The 23,795-nt window shown below is 37.6% G+C and overlaps 1 protein-coding gene across 2 annotated transcripts; it reads right to left on the bottom strand.

The window, feature by feature from the left end:
* Positions 1 to 1,879: 1,879 nt before the first annotated feature.
* Positions 1,880 to 22,476, bottom strand: LOC124156003 (armadillo-like helical domain-containing protein 3). Of its 2 annotated transcripts, none has more exons than XM_046530283.1 (16): positions 22,370 to 22,476; positions 22,025 to 22,281; positions 21,887 to 21,949; positions 21,675 to 21,815; positions 21,418 to 21,559; positions 21,200 to 21,333; positions 20,936 to 21,091; positions 18,918 to 19,069; positions 17,421 to 17,867; positions 16,767 to 16,993; positions 12,887 to 13,122; positions 9,480 to 9,606; positions 5,043 to 5,118; positions 4,875 to 4,953; positions 2,412 to 2,528; positions 1,880 to 2,105 (listed from the first exon to the last, which is right to left on the bottom strand). In XM_046530283.1, exons 2-16 carry the CDS (start codon positions 22,106 to 22,108, stop codon positions 2,013 to 2,015), a joined length of 2,274 nt encoding a protein of 757 aa, XP_046386239.1. In that variant the 5' UTR covers positions 22,109 to 22,281; positions 22,370 to 22,476; the 3' UTR covers positions 1,880 to 2,012. The 2 variants fall into 2 exon arrangements, with proteins under 2 accessions (XP_046386239.1, XP_046386240.1); XM_046530284.1 differs by having other exon boundaries at positions 22,429 to 22,447.
* Positions 22,477 to 23,795: the final 1,319 nt, after the last annotated feature.

The raw sequence follows: 23,795 nt of genomic DNA, 5'->3' as shown, positions 1-23,795 counted from the left end.
AACATTTACTAATACTAATTTCTAATGGTCATGCGAATACATATAGAATTTTAAGAATTCTCTTAAAAAGACAGTAATGCATGTTTCTAAGAAAATGTAAATGGTGATAACTCATTATACTTATTGGTGAAAAATAATGATGTCCAAAATCTGTGGACATGGGAGTGTTTTCTCCATTCTCACCAATCAACTTCCTTTACCAACCTTCCAACTTCCAAGACCAACCAAACATTTACAAGTTATAAATACTTAGATCCACTGCTGCAATTTACCTCTGTAGAACTGATATTCTTATTAGGAAGCTTATCAGGAAACAATGGTGTGTACGAGTATCAGATATAAAATATATCAAAAGCTAAGGTCTCTTCTTCTGCATTTAATTTTCATGACTTTGCATAACGCATAAATAGGCTGCTTTCATCAGTCCTTGAAAAGGCAATTCTACCCTCCCACAAGATCCTTCATAGAGCCTACTTACTAGTTGGAAACACCTCCTCTTTATCTTTTTTGCGTAGATTTAGCAGCTCACATGGGATGTTGTCTATGCCTACCACTTTCGTAGCATTGGTATCATGGAGGGTGCTCTCAATTTCCCTGTGTAAGGTTATCCTCCTTTACTCCCCATCCATTCAGCCTATTTCTGCTGTTATACTGATCTTCCACGTACTATTTTGATCTACAATGGACCTTGGGTTGCCCAACATCCTTCCATCTTTAGCCTTAATTTTTGACATGGCTTGTCCTAAGTTGCATTTCATAAGCACTAGGTTGTGATCTGAGTCTGCATCTACCACAGGGAAGCAGTACATATTTTCATGCTATTCCTAGATCTGTCTTACCATGACGCAGTCCATCTGGTATCTCTCTATTTCCCCTGGACTCCTTTAAGTGTACCCCCACCCTTTATGATGATTGAACCATGTGTTTACGATGAATGACTTACTTCTCTTTCAAAATTCACTCCCCATCACTACTAGAATTTTCCTTCCAAGGCATGGTAACTTCAGGTCGAAGTGCTTGATGTCATGTCTTGGCCACCATTATATACAATGCAGTTGGGGAATCTCGTACATCGGGCAGACCGGGAGAGCCATGGAGTGCCGCATAGAAGAGCAGGGAAAAACAATTCCCTGGACATGACATCAACTGGGAGGAGAGAAAAGTTATCGCCAGAGAATCCCGATATTTTCCCAGGATCACTCAAGAGGTGATTGAAATATCTAAATATCCTCATAATCTCAATCTAGAGGATAGCTACCATTTTTACAGCACATGGAAGAGACTCTTCGCCCCATACCCCCATGTTATTGGTCGCAAGGCGGGCTGCACACACACCTTTACCACACGCCTATAAACGGCGGCCAAGACACTGAATCAAGTACTTCGACCTGAAGATGCCTGCTGGAATACAGGAGAAACAGTTGCCTCTATCACAACGACGACGTGGTGAAACCCAGAAAAATGCAGCCCTCAAGTTATAAAATATTGAAAATGCAGATATTTTTAAATCCTATACACTCCAGGAAAATTGATGGAGGCCTGGAATACAAATTTTGTATTGAGTTTATTCAAATGGCTGTAATATATCACCTAAGTTTTTTATACCTCTTATTTGCCCTACTGTATATCCTTCCTCCTGTCCACAGCACCTTATCCATCTTATTTGTGCAACCAAAACTAACTGATTTAATTGCCATCACCTCCTTCCCAGCATCCAACTGTTTGCTTCAGCAAGACCTTATCTACACTATATCACCAAGCAACCTCTTAACCTGTGACTTAACCAAATATGTATGTACCCCTCCCATTCCCACACAAATGCCAACTGAGTTCAGCAAATTGTATTAATATCCTTAGTGAGATAATACACTCGAAAAAACATGTTTTCGTTTCCAATTTATTACAGGAACATAGCTGGAATAGCACTGTACAAATACCATGTGATTTCAATCGTACAAAATTTTATATTAAATCACAATTTACATTGAATATCAATCCTTTTAATGTACAATTCAAGAAATAGAAGAACATTCTTGCAGAATTTTTTGCAGATCTAAAGATGCAAAATCAATATTTTGGCGGGTATCATTTACAACATTACGTACCTGAAAGACATTTAAAAAAATAAGTTTATACAGCAACCATTGAGTATGATTACATATTGTAGAAATATTATAATACTTATGCTTATAAAATTAACTAGGCTAGAAGTAGAGCCAAATTTGAGCATCTCCACCTGAAGCAAACTTAATTCATCATATCCTTAGTTTTCAAAATATAAGGATAAAACCAATTTTCCACAATCACCACTTCAAATACTATCCATAGTGTTAATAATATAATTTTGTATAATGTATGAATATTACATATACATAATTGTACTATAGCATTAAATAATAGTAAACACTTACCATAGCAGTGAAAAAAGCTGAATGGCGTGGCTTTTCAGAATACCTTTCATACTGATCAAGGCTATCTTGAAGTTTAAGGGTCAAACTGTCATAATTGCTGCGAACAACCTCAAGAATCTAGAATTAAAAGATTAAAAAATTGATGTCTAAAAATAATTTTATCCTTAAATATCTGAATCAGCAAATTTCACTTTTCCCTTTGCATATCCAATGGCCCTTGCAATCACCCCTCAAGGCTGTTGTTGCTATTAAAGGAATTTTATCCCATGGCAATTGGAGTAAAAACTGGATTTGACCAAACATTTCAATACCTCCACTGCATAAATGCTCAACAATTGCCCACCGAATCAAATCCGCTCAGAAACTAGATAGCTCTAATAATAATTTATTACTCCCACATTTTGTTTTTTACATCTTAATACAATGAAAAAAAAGGAGCTTTAGGTGGTCTCCAAGGTCATAGGACCAGATGTAATAGATGAGCGGATTCTATCCGGTGGGTGATTGAGGAGCGTTTATGCAGTGGAGGTATCGATTTAGGAGTGAGTTTCTTTTAATGTAACCTTCATTACAAGCAGCATTTTCATCTATTTTTATTGCTTGAGTGGAGCTCTGCAACTAACCACCTCCTTTCTGTGATTAAAATAGGGAGATATATGCCATACAATATTGTTATATGTCAGTCCATCATTGACGCATCATTTTAACAAAATCTGTGAGCTTTTTATTTCATGAGACACTGTATGATGAGTCTATAAAAATCTTGCCTATGGTCTACTGAATCTGCAGACAATCAAAATTCTTTTTCACTCCTACCCATCAAAAAGTTTAACAATTGTTGTTCATGCTCAAAAAAAGGCAACCAAAACCATCTTGAGTGTTTAACCTACAGCATTATTAGCAGCCAATATACAACAATTGTGAGCAAACAATCTGCACCACCTAATAAACATTTTTCAAAATAATGTTTTGATAATATGTATGTACTACATAGGATGCTAAGTGCAGAGATAAATAAAAGCCCAAAAAGAGGCAAACCATGAATTTTTAATCCTTGTGATCATTTGTGGCTGATACATCAGCCTCAGCTTAGGGTCCCAAAATTCTAAGCAGCTGATACATCAGCCACTGTTTCAGACTATAGGCTTTTATAGCATGTTTCAATACCTCCACTGCACAAATGCTAAACAATCACCCACCGAATCAAATCCGCTCATCTAGGAACCCAACAATACGAATCCGCTCTGCTGGCAGTAGCCGGAACACAAACGCTCACCTCCGAAGCTTGGAGAATAGGGTAGTTTCCTTCATCAAAGAAAACGAAAGGCATTGATTGCGATTCGTTACCCACCATTAGTGTATTCATAATACAATAATTATTTGGTTTTTGAAATACCGGTTTAGACGAATGGCAAGGGTCAAATTTTATCCTCATTTGAAAAAGGCCAGATTGGCACCCATGCGATTCCACTCCGCATGACGTCACAGGGACCTAGTTTCTACACGAAAGGATAGGAGTTATACATCGTCTGAGGTTACCAATGCATGCATGAGGCACAGAGCTCAGGGAAACATGTCTTAATAATCACCTATTAAAACTGGCTAAGTTCGGAAAGTTTTCTTCGTTTGATAAGGTATTAATAAACCTTTTTTAAGCCAAGCGCTACCATTCAGCAAGGTACTCAGCTATCCGCTAGCATCCTGCGACGTATCAGCGCTAAGCCTCGCCTCAAGGTCACCTCACCGGGTGGGAGGGGGAACCAGAAATACGACGTACGGAGATATTTCCCGGCATTCATACTTAAGCGTCGCATTTTCGCGCGCTTGAAAATTTTCACTTTTCATTTAATCGCGAAAAATAGATGTTGTCATTTAAAAATCTAAAAGCGTGAAATACGTACTCCAGGAGTAATAATCTTTCGATTAAAGCAATAAAAAAATAATAGGAAACCACCCTATTGGAGGTGAGCATTTATGCTCCGGCTACTGCAAGCTGAGTGGATCTGTTTTGCTGCACTACTGGATGAGCAGATTCGATTCGGTGGGCAATTGTTTAGCGTTTGTGCAGAGGAGGTTTTGGTGTGTATTTAGAAAATGCCTAAGGAACCAAAGGGTAAAACTATGAATAAAAACATATACTGACTCAATCAGTCAACAATTGATGAATGTGTACAGTTGCAATTACAAAAGAAAGAGCAAAGTTTCTGCAGCAGTTAGAAGCCCTAATGGCCAAAATATGACAGAGAGAATAGTGATATACATACATAATATGCAACTCATTTGTGTCACATAAAAATGCATCTACATAAAATAGGCTAAAGAAAATAATTATGGTGAGGAAAAATGACTGATCCAAAGCCATAGCCAAACAAAAATTCGTTAGATGTCCCCACAAAGCAATTATCTCCTGCACCACTTTCATATTTTCTACAACATAATTCTATTGTAAAAAATTAATATTACCTGGTCTTCTGTAGGAGTTGAAAGTCCTTGATTAAGGAGCCAAGCACCTATCTTTGGTGAAAAATGATTGATAATGGCCCTGAAAATTAAAAGAGCTATAATAAAATCAAAATAGGAAAACAATTTGGAAGGACTTACACATCAATACTCTAAGTTCTATCACCTTACCGAACATTTACCAGGCTGTTTGCTAGTTTAAGAGCGCTTTCTTTGTATTCTCCATCTTGAGTTGAATACCTAAGAGCTGGAAAACAGTTAAAATATAAATACCTAATGCTGAAATTATATGAAATTTTGCATCTATACAAATAAACTATGAGAAAGGCAATAAAATATGAAAGACAGTCACAATGAGAGTTCACCATAATGAGTAAATTTTGTATATACAGTTAACTCTCAATTATACGAAGCAGGATATTATGAAATTTTCCATATTACGTAGTGAAATTGAGGTCACGGCGAAAACCATATGGTAAATACATGGTGATGTTCGATAATACAAAATTTCGAAAATACGAAATATTTAGAGATTACGAACATCGGGCTCGGTCCCCAGTCGCAAATGGGATTTGTTCATACGAACAATGGCAAAACATTTGTCAACATGACTAGTTTTTTCAGCAAAAGCAGCAAAAAAATCAGTGCTTCTGACTGTGCGGCATCCAAGTGTGAAATAGTAAATAATAGTGTAACTTTTGAGGGTAAGGGTTTGCCTAAAAACTTATGGTGAGAATCGAGGGGAAGTACGAGTTCAATTAAAATATCGCGGATTACACAATTCCCCTACCTCCGTGCCTACTTGTAAACATCGCGTTGACAATACTTGGTAGTTTAATATGTGAGGAAGGTCGCATGGGGTATTTCTTACACTCTTACTTAAACCCTACATAACTGAATCATACCAAGAAAATGCTGCAAGTCCATAAAATTGCTCAAATTTCAATGTCCTTGCAGGTTGATAGGCAAACTTGTGACAACACTTTTCAGATCAACAGTTGGAAATATGAGGAAGGAAGAGAATTAAGTCACTCAATAATATTAGACATTATTTTTGAATTCAAAGTTTCATTTTATATACAACTTGACAATTCGGAGAGGGGGAAAGGTCAGGGAAAATACTGCGGTTATCAACGACTAGGTGGGGAGAGTTGTAGTAAGGATATCACATGGAATAATACTGAGCCCATATTGAGGGTGAAATGGCTCTTCTATTACCAATTTAAATGGGGATTTGATGACTCTGTGCATTAAGTTTTTGCATAAGCACCTTGCTATCTATCCATGAGGGAGGCAGCGTCTGGCTGTCTTTCTTCCTGGAAGCGCTGAATTGTTAAGTTTGGGCTTGAATTAAATCCATGAAAGAGTGTGCAAAGACCTTCAGTCGATGACTAGCGAGTGTCTAGCAACAAACAGTAAAGGAGAAGCAACAGCTAGGACTATAGTCATGACAGCAGTGATGACGAAGATGAAAGTGAAGAAATAATGCTACCACATACAAATGAAGTTCATGCAGCCCTCCAAACATTAAGAATTTTTGGACTCCCAATTTAGTTCTCATTTATGTAAGTTGGATGCCATGGTGGAAGCGACGATGGAGAAAAGAGATCACCTGATTTTTTTGGCTAATATCTTTTCATGTATATGGTAGTTTTCCAGAATAAACAAGTTAACTATCTTAAGTATTGGGCTCTACTTACCACCAAATTATTTTTCAGGCTACTCGTAATGAAGAAGCACTTCCAACTTTAACGATGAACTTTCTTCAAGCACTCCTCCCCGTGCCCCATTCCGAGAGATCTTTCTCTTCAAAACCATTGTTTACTCTCTCCTAACGCCTTTTGCTGATCTTCCTACGGTGACACCCAATTTACGCAACATTTTACCCCTCCCTACGGTGACATAGCTCGAGTACTTTGTAAAAAAAAGTCCCCCAAACGTAGTCTCAGGCAAGGCTGAAGGCCCTTTATGCACCCCTCTTCCTCCCCCCCCTGCACCTCTCTTTATCCTGCCCCCACTTCCTCGACCAGGCAATACCTATCCCACTCTTATTTACCCCACCCCCTTTGAAGATTTGGAGGCTGTGGAGAAGGACATGGTTCATCTCGAACAGCGACAGGGACAAATTTCCAACTGGAGAGAGGCAGGAGAATAATTTTCCATTATTGGGGAAATGAATAGGAAAAGTTTGTTATCCACACTTTATTGGCTACGACACACATTTTGTCATTTCTCAACATATTTTTTGTCTGTCCTGGCTCCTGCGAGACTTTGTGGGTTAGCATACCTTCCCACTCTGTTCATCCAAAGATATAGCTGAGCTATCTGCCTCGCTAATCCCATAATTGACCCTGATCGTTTAGCCAAAAAACGTACATAAGTTGGAAAGAGGAGTTGTATATTGGGGAAAACTAAACAAAACACTAACTTTTTAAAATTAATAATTTTATCTCAATGGGATTAAAAAATTAGCAATCTGCTTAGTATTTGTAAAGATTGAGCAAAAACAAGACATCAATCTGAAATTATGAGCTGTTTATTTGGTTTGATTAAACTAGTGTAAACATGATAAACTTAAATGATTCCAGAAATATGTCGTGATTGGGCTCATTATTTTCTAAATATCGTGTAGATTTATAATTTAATTTTGCAATGCTCGTTTATTTTCGTGAACTCTTGAAAACTATTCCTCAATATGTTGGCCCTCTTTAGTTTACAGGTTTCAATCTTCACCATATTTAAAATGATGCTAAGAAAGCTGATTTTGAAAAGTTTTTTTTTTTTCATTTTACAACTAAAAATAGGCGTGCCATAAACAGAAATCAAGATTAGCATGGAAGGGGGAAAGAAAAAACTAATTAATGATCTAAATAAACTATTCTCGGATTTCTGTCTGGGTAAGGCGCTCAATCTACCTCCCTGCAGACATTTCAACCGTAGATCGAAGACTTTTCCATCGTCATCATGGCTGTTGATACCTACAGCATGCAATTTGCCGTGTTTATAAAATTGTCTCTCTTCGACCCTGTGGACTTTTAAAGTGGAAGTAGTTATTTGTTTTGCCCTTTCCATGTTACTATTTATTTATGATTATGGCGCGACTAATTTTTAATGATAAAACTAGGAAAATATTTTCTCTATATCAATGATACTTTGCAAATGATGATGATACTTTGGTAATTTCAATATGCGGGAGAAAGAAACATGAAAACTAATTATATCTTGAGATAACACGTGTCTTGATAAATGATAACGAGTGTGTTGCAAGAAAAAAATGAATGTGGATAATAAGGATTCTTTCTTTATTTCCCTGATATCGGAAGCCGCATCTCCTGCCTTCCTCCTGTAGGAACCTTGCTCCTATCAGCATAGAAGAAGAGAGACATACTATATAAATATGGCACCTCATGTCCGGCATCAATGCCTCCATAGAAAATAATACCCTACGTAATTTATTATCGTAACTGAATCATAATGAAAACAACTACCGTATTTCTAATAATTGATAGTCCCCCCCCTAATTTTGAGGCTTCAGTTTCAAGAAAATTTTAAAATCCGCATATGAATATAGCCCCCCTTTACTTTTACCATGAGTATTTTTGTAAAAAAAAAAAGGGATGACTATATTCAGATAAATATGGTAATTAAAAGAATTGTACATTCACCTGACAATACGGAAGGAACTACAAATAATTACCTACCAAGGTTATTTTAGTATCGGGCTACGATCCTTTTTTTTTTCTCGTCACCGAGCAATAGAGGGTGGTTAGGCCGACTGCCGTGAAAATTCCTTAGGCGTTGGAAACATAAATTTATCTTATGTGTAGATAAGAGTTGCTAATTGCTACTGACCAAGAATTTCTAAAGGCCGTTTTACACAGTACACGGAATTGCGCAATCTGGCGTACATGCGAAGGAGAATCAAAATTGCGCCGTGTAAAGCGGTGAATTACTAGAACACATGCGAGCATGCATGGATGCGAGTCGGCAAAATAGCCCTAATTTCAAAATACCCATTCTAATTTCGTTCATGCATTCGTGCAATTCCACCCCATTTTAGAAATAAATGCAGCTCTAACCTGCGCAATTCTGTGCCCCGTGTAAAATGGCCTTAAGATTCAATTCTTGTACAAAAATTTTAAATTTGATTTTTTGAATACGTTCTCTAAAATGGACGGGAATTTCTTTATTGCTAAGACTGTTGATAGTTAACTATGAAGATTCGGAAGTTTTGGGTGAAATAATTATTTAAAAATCTTTTATAGCATAAAGTCACCATCAATAAGCATTCTCTAAGAATGCTAGCGCAAAATAACCACCGAAAGCATTTAATAAAGGTCTCTAAAGAAAAAAAAGAGCGGTGGAAACAAAAGAAAACATACTTTCGCGACTTATTAAACCAATTTTCTGGTCCCGCTGACTTCTTATAATCAAGAGTTTACTGTCTATTGTAACTTGAAATTAGGATTTCTACTGCATTCCCATTCTTCCATGTTACACCATTGTATAATCAATGTCTCGGTATCACCATCAAAATTATTTTGGTATTATCAGAAATGTGATGGATGCTATAAAAAAATCAAGAAAATAAATTCGGAATACCCTTACCCATGGAATAAACATTTTCAAATACTTCGTGGCACCTAATTAACTCGTAATACAAATCATCATAACTAGCAGGAGATGGCAGGAATGTATCCCCGTAGGTAATGAATAGATTGAAGATATTCACCACCTAAAATAAAACATTGAAGGATACCATGAGTAAAACAATAATAAACAAACAGCTTTCAGCATTCATCTTAAAAATTAAGATTTAAGGATTAACAACAGCACTTTTCATGGAAATTCCACAGACAAACTTCATTTTCTAAACATAAGTCCACGATTGACTTCATAAATGCTAAAGTGATCACTGAAGTGGCTAACTACAAACATAAGTCCACGATTGACTTCATAAATGCTAAAGTAATCACTGAAGTGGCTAACTACAAACCCGGCTTATATGAGAAGCATTGGAGATAAAGAAATGCAAATAGAATTTCAACAGGGACTGTGGTTTAAAAATCAGCCACGCATGGGATCCTACTCTAAATATACATATGCAAAATAAATTGACAACTCCTACACCCCCTCCCCTTTCAACCTTCTTCCGTATAAATACCCTCCGCAGAAAGACTATCAGCATTTCCTATGAAAAAGGGACCTACAACAGCCATGAAACATTGGGCAAAAACTGAGCAAATATATGTGGGGTACACCCAAAAAACATCACCAACAGCCACAATAACCTGCGAGAGCTTCAACCAGGAAAGACTATTCATTGTTTGTAATATTATTGATTGAGAATAAATATAAACAAAAGCAATGCCTACCACACTAAGAATAATCATAATTAATATTTATAACCACACTGTTAATTTCTTCAAGCTTGGAGAAATACAACATCTGCAGAAATGATTTGTTTTCATAATATCTGCTGATACTAATTAACCTTTAGGCTATCGCCAGCATTTGACCCAATTCCTAATAACTGCAATAATATGACAGAATATATGGAGAACAGTTTTCGACAAGGCGATGATACTTGATGATTGATGACGCCAATAATAAGCTTTCTCTGATGCTTTATTTCTCAATAGGTGCATGTTAAAAAATAAAGACGAGTGGCATGTGGCACCAGGAGAGAGAATTAATTGGAATAAATTACTGAATACGAGGCTGGTTTCCATGAATGTTTGTGGCTAAACAGTCTAACATAGAATAAAATTTTTCCCACATGGACTGTAACTAAGCAAAATCTATTAGGAATGAATTAAATCTATTTCTATATCATCCACCCGCGTCTCCATATACGGTCATGAAGCAAGGTAGAAGGATTGATCTAGAGATCTCAAATTTTGTGGGGCTTATTTTAAATACGTACCAAAACTTTTTTCCGATGAGAAAGTATTCCCTAAAAATACCGTATAAGCTCGTGTAAGAGGCGCACCTTTTTTCCCAAAAATTGCAGCCGAAAATGAGGGTGCGCCTCTTACACAAACTTCTTATCTTCCCCCCTCCCCTTCAACGGTCGCGAGTCTAAGGGGAACTGAGTGGCCTTGGTTTTCAGTGTGAGTCAGTTATCTGTAATCCTAGGTCAAAAACAAGCGGCAGGCAGGGGAGTTTCTCCCTTAGTGACGTATTTTTATAATGCTCCTGTTTGCTTTTCTTGTAAGCATCGCGCCGTCACGTCGGTACCCCGGAGGTGAACATGGAAAAGATCGCGCGGGGGTTTTTCGCTCCGGAGGGCGCGCTAAATTTACTGCCACGAGTGGGCGTCCCGCGGCATTTATACTGCATATAGTAATCGCTTATCAAACTTAGAGAAACGCGTATTTTTGAATGACATACCTGGTCAATAGTCAATGTCTTGCCGAGTAATTTCCATTACGCTGAGGACCTGATTTTCCAAAAATCATGTTCAGATGCAAATATGACGATTATTGCAACTGAAAATTATATTGGTATCAAAACCTGCGCTTTAAAAAATTCGAACGAGTGTGTTCATTGTTGGACTAAATTGTGGATGGAAGAAATCAGAAATGCTTGTAAGTGAAGAGCGCGGAAGGAGAGGTCCAGGGGAAGGAGCGCGATCCCTCCGTCTTCGAAGCAAGCGACGAAATACGGAGGGGAAGGTGCGCGCTCCCTCCCCTCCGTATTTCAAGCTACGAAGCTATGAGCGAAGGAGCACGGGAAGAACACGTCCGATCTTGCATTTGACGTCGTTGCCTTCAAAGCGAAGGGGCGAAGGAGCAGCAATGTGATATACGTTTGCGTTGCATAAAGTTACCAGTCCGTCTCGTCTTGTTTGAATGCGCTTATGCTACGCTTGTTTCTTCCGAAATTGTCCTGTTTGGACTATTTTGAATATAAGTAGCCTTGTTGTAACTATAAATCTTTGTGTCAAACAATTAGATCTTAAAAAACTTACATTCTGTCAGATATGCGTCTCGTTAGATCTCTTTCTTTTTTTGAACCTCGCGCGTGTCATACAATTATTGAAAGCTATCGAGATATCTTCGGGCTCAGTTGATGACTCACCTAGCATTTGGCCTCCAGAGACTGGGAGATCGATCAAGGTCAGTTGGTGAAACGGGGTAGGGATGAAACACGTTTCCATTGTTCCTCTGTAACTTGATATTTTCCTGTGGGGTCTCGGAAAGGGAAAAAAAACGGCAGAGGCATTGGCTGATGGAGGACCGAGGGTGGTTCCATTAAATCTACGACATGGTTATTATCCTACGGCGCTGAGATTGCCCGATTGTTGTCCAAGCTCTTGGGAAGGTTCGTGCTAAATGCCTGTCGTGTTTTGCCTTAAAATTTTCCACGGCTGCAATTCTATTGCAATACTCCTGCGAGAGCATTTAAACAAAATTGTTCGTGAGTAGGACAAGCATCGCAGAGCAACGGCGTATGCGAAGAGAGGATCGGAACTCTTTCTACTCCCTCTTATACCGCTATTACCGCCGCAGTTATCAAAATTTCCTCTTTCAATATTAATTGAAAGAGGAAATTTTCCTTTCCTTTCCTCTTTCAATGAATATTGAAAGAGGAAAATTCGATAACTGTCGAAATTCCCGGCGCACGTCTGCAACACCGCGCGATAGTATAAAAAAAAAATGCCGTAAAATTTTTTTCTTTATAGCTCCGATGCTCAAAATAGGGGTGCGCCTCTTACACGTGTGCGCCTCTTACACAAGCTTATACGGTAATTGATTTTTCTGATCGACCCTGATCACCATTTGTTGAAAGCAGGATTTTAATCACATAATATATTTAATAATTAATTACAAATATTTAGCCTAAAAGCAGCAAAATCCAATTAGAAAAGCCTCCAGAAATGATACAAAATAACAGCCTTTCACAATGGACAATTATCAGAAATTAAATGTGAAATATTTTAGCCATAATATCATTAGCATTAGAATATAGCGTTAACTATTAGAACATTCCTTCTCATGTAAGACAATTACCTGTAATGCTAACTGAAATATGTTCATTTTTCTAGCCAGATGACTTTCATTTGCATTCAAGAACTGGAGAAGAGCAATGACAGCAGCCCATAATTTCCCCCATTGATATCCTGCTAACCTCACTCGTGAACGCTTCTGATAACATATAAGGCGATGCCCAACACCTAGACACCATAGCAGCAATTCCATTGGAAGCCTTTTCAGCATATGACTCATGATAAACTCCACCAATAGATCTGAAAATATAAAATTTTTACACAACTGATGAATAATAAAAGACACATGGAAAAAGCATTGAAAAATGGAATCAAAATTAATGCCAAGGACAAATGACACATCCGAAAATTAAAAGAACACAAATATCATAATTATACCCACATTCATTGTTAATGATATGAGACAATATTTTAATGGAAATTTTCAAATACATAACAACTGATATGTCTGACTTTGCCCATTCAGCAGTCAATGGTCTGATATTGGCACTATAAAAATAGGAATTGTTAAACTAACAGAGGATGACCTCCCAAATAACAAAATTAATTTCTCTGATTCCCAGGCAATTTCAAATTTGCAGGTGATTCCAGACATGTACATATTTTATGAAATATACAGATCTTTACAGAAGATAAAAATAAGATTTGCTGGTACATATTAAATTTCAATCCTCAGGTTAAATTACATAGAAGTACAGTAAATACTAATGCAAATAGCAACAGTTATGTAGCATTTTTTAATTCATCATGCTTTCCTTGTAATCTATGTAACTCTGAGATCCAGAAAAGCCACAGGCAATATCCCAGAGTCTAAGCTGCTGGTACCACCAGGAGGTTATGAGCACCTCTGGCCACAGTTGAAGAAGGGTTAGGCAGGACTCAAACCCACAAACATTGGCATGCAAGGGCTTTAACCTCACTGCCACCATTTCATTGACATTAGATTGATCATACTCGCAAATATTCAATCAATTTTAAGACAATTGTAAAAGAGAAATAAATTAAATCTATGCTGTTGGGGCAGACTCGTTGACGGTTTACAGTAAATTTTGAAAAATCTCCAGAGAAAGGAGGGGGAGTGGAGTAGTGTTGGGTCCCAGGGAAAATATTTTAGGTAAATGTTTCTCATCACAAATGATGTACAGCTAGAATAAACTAACTCTCTTATTGGAATGGAGCAGAAATGCTAAAAAAAAACAAATACTCACTAAGTCTGCTCAGAATGGTACCAGTTTTAAGATTCATCTATATTCTCCCCTTTGATGGAGCATAATCAATTCTCAATCAATAGATATTATGATAATTTGCATAGTAGGATAATATGTATTAAGAAATGGAGAGCTGATAAATAAACTAAATGAAAAAATTACTATACAACTGGAATACTTGCAGAAGATGGAGAGAAAGCATGGCAATTACACCAGAGTCAAAATAAACATGAAAATTGACATAAATGGATTATGCCTCTTTAGGCTTTCCATTTGGACTTCTCACCCCATAAACTTAGATAATCAGCATTCCATTGTCTTAATTTCATTCTTGAATGGGCACACCTGTTGAATAAAATCTCACAAAGGAGGAGGAACTAAAATCCTATTCCATAAAAGAGGCAAAATTGTTTATTGAGGCAAAAATAAGGATTCCATGGTGTGTGTGATAATTTAGTGATGATAGTTATGAACCAAGCACAAAGAAATTCCAAGATAGAAATTGTCAGGACTAGAATGAACCAATATGGAATGCACCACAAATCAGCATCAAATGTCAAGTATGTACAGTATGTACTCGATCTGTCGTTTTTCAGGGGGATGGATGAAAAAAACGACGAATGCGGGAATGTTTGCCCGGGTTGCCTATGTCCCAGGAAACGCTGGATTTTTGCAAATTATGACATTCATTAATGGATTCAAACAAGATTTAAGCTGATTACGGGAATATTATTACTTTATCGAAACACTTAGGTCATATTGTTGATTCGACTTATCTCTCTTTCAAATATCTTAACGGAACAAGCCACCTTGCTAAAAAATGTTTGCACTCTACTCGGAATTTTCACTGCTATTAAGCATTTCTGTCTGATGTAAAAATTCTTATCCATCAAATGCCATTTCAAGTACACGTAGCTACGAGAGAAATGTGCGTGTTATGCCTCAAACAACTGATTTCGCCGTCGCAGTGATTATTTATGAGATGGATCAAGAAGGCCAAAAATAGTTTATTATTTGAAATGTTCCTTTCTAGCAATTAAATTTTTAATATGATTGAGGTAATGTGGCGTTAATCGTCAGCGGCATGCCCACCTGATCCTCGGCTTCATCCCACTTCTTGTTTTCACCAGGGATCTCACACTACCCCCACCCCTGCCGTCATGTGCTACCGGACATACCGAGGCGTTCTGCAATATTCACGTATTTCTAGCCCGGATTCTTTTCTTCATCATCAATCATTTTCAGTCCATCTTTTAGAGTTCTCACTTGTGTCTTCGGAAGGGCCACGGTCCGAAGACGAATAAGAATAAAACTAATAAATATGAAACCGGACTCCATTGAACCCACACGGAAAACACTCGCTAGTTTTAAGTCAATCCACCTCGAAAAAGTACGGAATCACTCGTAAGTGAAGTTCGGCACTAATGCTATCGCGTACGGCGTAGGCAGAGCTTACTGCAGAGGGTGTAGCATGACCATATGACTGCGCAATGAAATTTTTTATCCTATAGAGAAGGCAACTTACCCACTCATTTCTAACAATAAGTAGCGTAGCTCTAGATGAGCAGATGAATTCAGATTGCTAGTAGAGAGAAACAAAATATCCTGAGAAGACATCGCTTTGTTAGCAACTCAGACAAGTGAGACTTGTAGCATAACTCATAAATTGTAGCCAGACGCCCTGTTTTCGAAAAAAAATCGCATCAACTGTCGTGAAGCTCACTATCAGCTGCGAGGATATCGATATTCGCCAGAAATCACCATCGTATTATTCCAACTATTTCCTTGCTTAAAATGCTTAAATAAGGTTAGTAATACTTCGCGTTTGGTATCATTCTTTACTGAATTACGTGCACATCACTAATATCTCAATCTAATAAAAGTATAATACCAATTACCAAAATTCAGTTTTAGACACCTTTTGGGCTAATTGGTGATTCATGCAGCAGTAGACCTCCAGAAGTAGGGATCTTTGAAGTGAGTCGGCTAAAAAAAAGGCAGCAGTCGAGAAAGGGGGAGGCATGAAAAAGGTTTCTTCTGATCTCGAGTAACTTGATATTTTCTTTCGAAGCTAAGGTCGTCGTAATACGATTCCTGCTCGAGCTGGGACCTGTTTTTATTTCGGAGAAGAGGAAAGCTTCAACCGGGGGGAGGCGAGTGCTGAATGGAGGGGGATACCGGATCTTGGTAAATGCGCTAATGTAACTATACCACGGCACTCAGCTTCTCCCTATCGTATTTCAATCTCCTGGGGAAGATTCAAACTATGTGTCTGTCGATATTAGCCATAAATAACACCTTGTAAACACTTCCTCTCATTTTTATCAAACGATGAATGCGGGAAAATTATTCGGTGGGACCGCGATCATCAAACGATCAATGCGCGAAAACGATACTTCGAGGAACGGTAGATGCGGGAAAAAATTACATTGTCTTTATGGAACTTAATTTGGGACCAGGAGCGGCGAACGATGAATGCGAGAAAACGATCAATGCGGGAACGATAAATCGGGGTTCCACTGTATAAAAATTGTATGGATACAACATTTCCCAGAGAATACTAAGATTTATAAAAAATAGGATTAAGGGCAAATCATGTAAATCATATTATTCATCCAAAACCTCATTTTCCTCCATGGAGTGAAAATTTTTCTAATGCATAGATTAATATCTTACCTAAAAGAGCACAGGCTAGAGGCTGACAAGGAGATGCAGCTCGATCTGGAGGAGGAGCCCTTCTGTGTCTCATGGGAAGTCGGTGCAGAGTGACTCTGAAGGCTAAGTTTGCATCGTGCATCAAAGAGTTGGCATACTGATCCTCAGCAATACAAGTTAAAACCAGGAAGCAAAGTTTGGCATTGTTCGCACTAGCTTCACATTTCGTATCCTGCATCACAATAGAACTGAAGAAAAGTCCTTTTTAATATAAATGCCATAGTTAAAGCTTCAGAGATAAATGAGAGAAATAATTAACCAGAATATTATTAATTAACATTGAAAAAAGACTGAAGGAGTAACAAAACTTACACAGCTCATAGGATCACAGTTATTTCCCTGAACAAAAACAACTAGGGAATGTGACAAGATTTCTTGCAACATGTAGACCCATTCATAATGTAACTTTTGTGATGAAAATTATTACTTATCATCATGTGGATTTTCAGCTATTACATAAACTATCAATATCTAATAATGAAAATAAAATTTAAAATGTATGAAAATCTTTTAGAGTGATCCCATTACAGTAGATACAACTAACTTTGCCACACAAAATACCAATTCAAAATAAACCAAGCACAAATAGAAAGAGAATCACAGAATGAAACTCACCAGTATTCAAAAAATGTAACCAAGAGATTAGCTGGCATCAAATTTACATCCATTGGAGAAGATGAATGTGATGGTGAAGCTAAAATGAGGGATGCAGAATGAGGAATAGGACCGGAAGGAGCAGAAGAAGCATCTGGTTGGGAGGACATATGGTGATTGTTGACACCAGATGATGCATTGTGAATGGATGGCGTTTGAACGGATGCCTGCATTGGGTTATGAGTTGGAGCAGTAGCAGCATCTCCAACTGGAGATGAAATGGAAGAGAGATAAAGTGTTGGTGATGATGACGATGTTGGAGGGGGCTGAATGGTAGACGCCCCAGAAGCCGATGCACCACCTAAAGGTGGTAGACCAGTGTCAGCCCTCGAGTGGGTGAGAGTTGTTATAAAATTGCGGTTAAGGTGCACCCCCTCGTACAGTGCAAGAAGAACAGCATTGTTTGCCCTGCAAAGTAAAATGAAAAACAGTAAACTTGAGACAATGATAAGGAAAAAAAAGACATCAACAATTTAAAACAATAATATTTTTATATTATCAAACGCCCAATTTCTTTAACATTATCAATCCTTCAAATTTACATAATAAACATCCTAAATTTTAAATAAAAATTTTTAATCACTCAGAAATTGTTTGAGCAATTTACATGGAAAGTGTGTCTACTACAAACCCTGTTGTGTTTACGTGATCTGATCACTTGCATGGACTAATGTGCAAACAAATGTGCAGAATAATTACAAGAGCTATTTTATGCATACATAACTCGTCACCTAGGTAGGAAGGTATTGTGTAATACTAAGGAAGAGGAACAGGTGGAGGAAAGATAGATGGGAGGTTATGGGTGAGAGGGAAGGAATTGAGATACACAGTTTGATAATGGGAGCTATGAAAGTGGTAACATGGGGAGGGGGAAGACAAACTAATGAAATTCACTGTATCCAGAATGATGGAGGGCATTATCTAGCATTAAGTTATCTTATTCTATGGGTTTTAGTTCCATTATTGAAGCTTAGAGGGCATGGATTGCCTTCAGGCCATTCTGAACAAGTCAAGCTCAGACTAACCCATATTCCTAGAGCAAAATGTTCCGAACCTAAATTTTCCATAAAAATACTGTGTTAAGCAATAGGTGTACTGCAGGTGGAATACCTTTCACCACGGACTGCATTGGCCTAGCTTTTCTGGGGATATTTTGATGCCAGGCCTTGATCACACAATTAATTTTTTCTCTCTTTAAAGATAACTCAAATAGCCACTGAAAAATAAAGTCTGACCATTGTCTAATTTCAACAATTTTAAACCATCTTTTTTTATTCATTTCCGCTAGTTTCCCGTTCTCTCCTTAGCAACTTTATTCAGAGAAATAAGATTTCTGATTGATAGATGAGACAACTATTTTTCCAAAGCACAGGCAAGGAAAGAACCGACTCCTAGATTATAGAATATACATTATGTTTCTAATACTGACTAGAGCCAAGCCCTAAAAATACAAGTTACCGTATCTGCTGGGTCCTAGCTCCAGCTTCATCTGAAACAAACATGTTTCCAACCATTGATGTAAGCGATGATAACCATCCTCCACCTGATTGGGGTTCAGCTCTTTGAACAGTGAATTGACGGCAAAATTCTGCCAATGAAGTAGCTATAACCTGCAACAGACGAGACCATAAGGGCATTAAAACCAAGTTATATGGAACAAAGGGATAAGGATTTTTTTAATAATAATATCTACTTAAAAAATCAAACAGGGATTCATTTCTATAGCAACAGATATACCCCTGCAGGGCCTTCATATTCTTTGGCTCCCACTCTCGACCTGCCCCCAGTGAATGGACCATAGTGAGTAGACTCAGCAGTACTCCAGCCAATTCACCACCAATGGTCATTGTATAATGTCCACAAATAACTGAAAGCTCACTTGCATTTTGCATTCCATACTTAAACCCAACAGTACATACAGTTACACTCATGAGAGACATTGAGTAATCATTTGTGGATGTGGAGTATGACCCTGAAAAAGCGTACCTATGGAATCAAGGGGCCTCCCCCACAAAATGCAGGATCACATTAACTATAGAAACAAATTTTAAGTATTCTGCAGAATTTACAGGACTTGCCGTACACTCCAAGTAGCATACCGGCCAAAGAGCTGGGTCTCGCTCCTTCCACACTGTGGACAGTTGTTAAGTATAAAGCCCTAATTGAGATGGCTGCATTTCAGGGCAACCAGAAGAGGCATCATCTCAAAAATTCCAAATACATATTCAACAATGGAAAAAGCCCTTGTTGAATGCATTGCAAAAGCATAATCCATGTGGGTAAAGGCTCCATTAGGTAGTGAGACCCTAAAGGAAAAGGCCAAAGACTTTGCAAAGTAACTAGGTGTCATGGGATTTACTGTTTTAAACGGGTGGCTAGATAGGTTAAGATGAGTTTGCTTGCTTTTTTAACCTTCTACCAGATAAAGGCATGGTTAATGTCTTCTGAAATTTATATAGAAATAAGGTAAGTTTCACAGTCCTTCTTGGAAAGAATGCCAATGGATGTGATGAACTTCCACCTCTAGCAATAGGAAGATAAAAAAAAAGGTATTCTGCTAATGTTCAAACTCTTCCTTGACCCTATTCAAGTCAAAGAAATGCACTGATGACTGGAGAGGAGTTCCATTTATGGCAATGGAATTTTGACGCTTGCATGACAACTGAAAAATACTACGTAATTTTCTTTATTTAATTATTATTCTTTTCTATCTTTCTTAATTATTTTCCTGCACACCCTATCACAGAGAATCTGCCGAATGTGAAAGTTGAGTCTCTGCCCAAGAACTGCACCTCACACCTTCAACCCAAGGACCAAAATGTTATTAAAAATATGAAGCATTATTATACAACTGGTACTGACTGGTGCTGTGTCTAATTGGCTTCATAGGAGAAGAAAATGTGACCAGAAAAGATTTTTCCATCGATCACCACCAGGCCCTTGTATTTTTGCAAGTATGTTTCACTTCAAATCTTCACAAAGAGCATTCTTGGCTGGATCTTTAATTCCAATGGCAGGATTATATCATTCACAGTTTATTTGCTCAGACAATGTGAAGAATTACACTTCTATGTGGCATGAGAAACAAGAAGAAGAGGACTCCAATGTGGAAAACTCACCATCACCAGAAGTTACTTTAAGAGGAAGGCCTCTAGAGAGCCTTGATGTCATCAGTATTTCTGCAGTGAATTATCCAAATCCTTGAACCACCTCTACCCCCACATCAATGAATCCCTCTTGTAACATTTCAAAACTCATTCCCAGGCTTAAATGCTTCAAGCAGGTTTTACTTTATGTTAATTAATTGCGTAACTATCCCTTAATTAAAGGTTCAGAGGGGGTCATTACTTGAGGACCATATTTTTGTATCTGCCCATGGCAGTACATAAAGCAAATATTTTAAGGAGGCAAACAAAAAGGCTAAGGAAGAGTAAAAAAAAATATTTACCGATGAAATACATATATTAATATGTTACCTGGCCATAGCCGTTGAGTGCTAGCTCATCATCCCAAATTGACAGCTTAACAACATATGGATTAGCTGCTTCATGCTTACGATAGTTCACCAGCAGAGTTAAGGCTAGAACAGCATCATGGCCTAATGCAGTCCTCAATGCTGGATCACATAATAACTAAAAAATAATATATTGCTCAAATCAACACACGGATGAAATTGCATTGATTCGATACTTTTTAAGCCAAACAAATAAATACTGGTTCACAAAAATAACAGCCATTACCTGCATAAGGGATTCAAAAACACTGTTTATCATCACATACTCCAAAAGCGTATTCTGACTAACATTCTCAGAACCTGTAAGAAGCACCAGCAGCAGTTTCAGGCAGAGTCCTTTTAGGCTAGCAGGATATACACCTGAGTGGATTATTAAAAAGGAATAACAAAGCTGGAAATATCCCTAAATAAAATTTCACAACATTTACAATTTAAGTAACATACCAGTTAAAAATGTGTTGACATGGTCTAACAACTCTTCCATTAACTGTTCAGCAATGTCAAATCCCATTAAAATATTTATGACATCGAATCCGCATTCCCCTAATGTTTTCTTGTATATACCCTGAATGATAGTACACAGGGTCTGGAAAGGAAACATTGATTGCCATTACCAACGATTACACTACAGCTGGAAATCACTCCATGAACTACGGCACAGAAAGATTCGAGAGAATGAGTGATTATTTCGGAAAAATTACCTGTAAGGCATAAACTACACGCAAACTATGTTCATCTCCCAAACGGGTAACACACTGAGCAAAAAGGGTGTTAATATTTTCTTTCAAAGATATCAACTGCTCTCCATTTAATTTCTGGATTTCCCCTTCAAGATGTGAGACCTGAATAAAAACAGTAATAAACCATCCATCAAATTAAAAAAAGGAATAAAAGGTCAAAACTAACAACCAACCTTGGGCTTTAGAAGAAAGAATTCATCCCAAAAGTTCGGATTTCCTAAAGATGGATCTTCTCCCTGAAAGCAGATTTAGTACGAAAAAATTTAATAAATAGTAACAGCATGTAAACACAAATGTATAAGTCTACATACTCTAAAAATGGATTCGTATATCTGCACAATTTTTTCTTTGAGCTGTCTCTTGGAACCAGAGCCGCTTCTCTTCCTAGACGACATCCTTATTTAACTTATTCCACAAACAAATGTTCATCAGAATGTAACACTAAGTCCCCAGCATTTCAAGCGTGTCAGTTGCACCGCTTTATGAACGTATTCCATTATATCGACAATAACGGCAATGTCAACATAGACAGCTTGTGTGGTACCTTCTCAGTAAATGCGTTAATACTCTGTAAAGGTCATAGAAATCAAATATTAATATTTCAATGCTCGCATTTACACGATAGCTAAACAAATATTGCCGTCTTGAATCTTTACAATTCACATCAAATAGGATTTTCCAAAGGGAAACAGTTTCTACAGTTTTTTAGCCTTACGCGACGAATGACGTTCGTCAGTTGTCAACGTGGTCAAGTGAATTTGTTAATTCCCTAATTTCTGCTGATTCTAGCGATTTGGGCGAAGGGTGGGTAGTTGTCGGTGTAATCATCCTGACTCTTGTGATAAAATCCTATCTTCATGAAAGTAGACCTTATTAGGCAAAGAAGATTGGAGTGACAGCAATTCATTCAGAGAAAGGGTGGGAGTTTTAATATGACCATACAGCTGGCAAATAGATAAGCCGGCGGCTTCATCCATCTGCGCTCCATATTATAATTACTTGCGGTTTTGAGCGAGCAATAAGTGATTACCATTTAATGCGTGTAATGTGGTATCGCCGCTCTCCTCGATACTTTAAGTGCTTAACTTGCTTTATTTTTGACAATCGCTGCTATGAATTTTAATTTTGACTGGAAAACATTTTACATGACGTTATTTCGATTTCTCATTTAGAATGTCGCCATCTACTCTCTCTTCAAGAAACTGTAATATATTCTTAATAAAATTCTGTAAAAAAACACGAATACCGGAGTCTTATCACAAGATAAATGGTGTAAGCCAGCGGATCATGACATTAAAATTGACTGATTTTTTAAATGATTTACTAATTATGTTGAGGCTTAGTAATTTAAAACATACTTACTGTCCAAGTACTGTCATAATGAAATTAAGCAGAAGCAAGAGTTCGCCGATAGCGTTAGAAACAATGAACATCATTATTTTCTCTGTTGTAAATTTCTTGCTCTATGCATCTTATTCTAGGTCCTTCAAGTTCTTCCCATCCTTATGCCTTCGTGAGACATCATATCTTGCCGTGTGGCCTGTAAAATGCTTTTTTCTCTAGGTTTTCAGAACCTCTCATTTCTCCATCTCTACTATAAGTATTACACTATAGACCCATTTGACCTCTTCTATTTTTCTTTCACCGAATTTCATATATCCCCACCCTTGCCTTTTGTCATCATCCATCTCACTGCCATTAAGAACCATCGAAATCAGATGAATTTTCTCTCTCTTTAACTCTCAGCGTGAGGCAGATTTTTTCTCTTGAAGATTATCTATCCTCTTTTGAGTGGGCTAATCTTTTTTTTTTTCTTTTTGTTTTTTTTCCATCCGTGGGTAACAACCCCTTCCAACCTTGAGGTGCAGACTTCATAGTTTAACATTGGTCTCAGAATATGTCTTCTTCTCTTGCAGACTAAAATATGTATTTTCCTTACACTGTGATGTGAGTGAACTGCAGCATGCTAATATTTTCACCTTAGAAACTCATTCCTTGAGTTCAGAGGCAGATCTTAAAATTGAAGCCAAATTGAATTGTGTAAGTACATAATTTAAGATGCCAGATAGTCCCCCATCTCTT

This window comes from Ischnura elegans, chromosome 3 (genome assembly GCF_921293095.1).
Source record: "Ischnura elegans chromosome 3, ioIscEleg1.1, whole genome shotgun sequence".
Taxonomy (NCBI): Eukaryota; Metazoa; Arthropoda; class Insecta; order Odonata; family Coenagrionidae; genus Ischnura; species Ischnura elegans.
This window is presented reverse-complemented; position numbering and strand designations above follow the sequence as displayed.

Excerpts from the sequence above, each read along its gene's own strand:
- LOC124156003 (XM_046530283.1), bottom strand. The coding sequence starts at position 22,108 with ATGTCGTCTAGGAAGAGAAGCGGCTCTGGTTCCAAGAGACAGCTCAAA. Across the intron at positions 16,994-17,420 it reads GTTACATTTTTTGAATACTG|TTCTATTGTGATGCAGGATA; the intron begins GTGAGTTTCATT and ends ACTTTTCTTCAG. Across the intron at positions 13,123-16,766 it reads TCTAGCCTGTGCTCTTTTAG|ATCTATTGGTGGAGTTTATC; the intron begins GTAAGATATTAA and ends TTATATTTTCAG.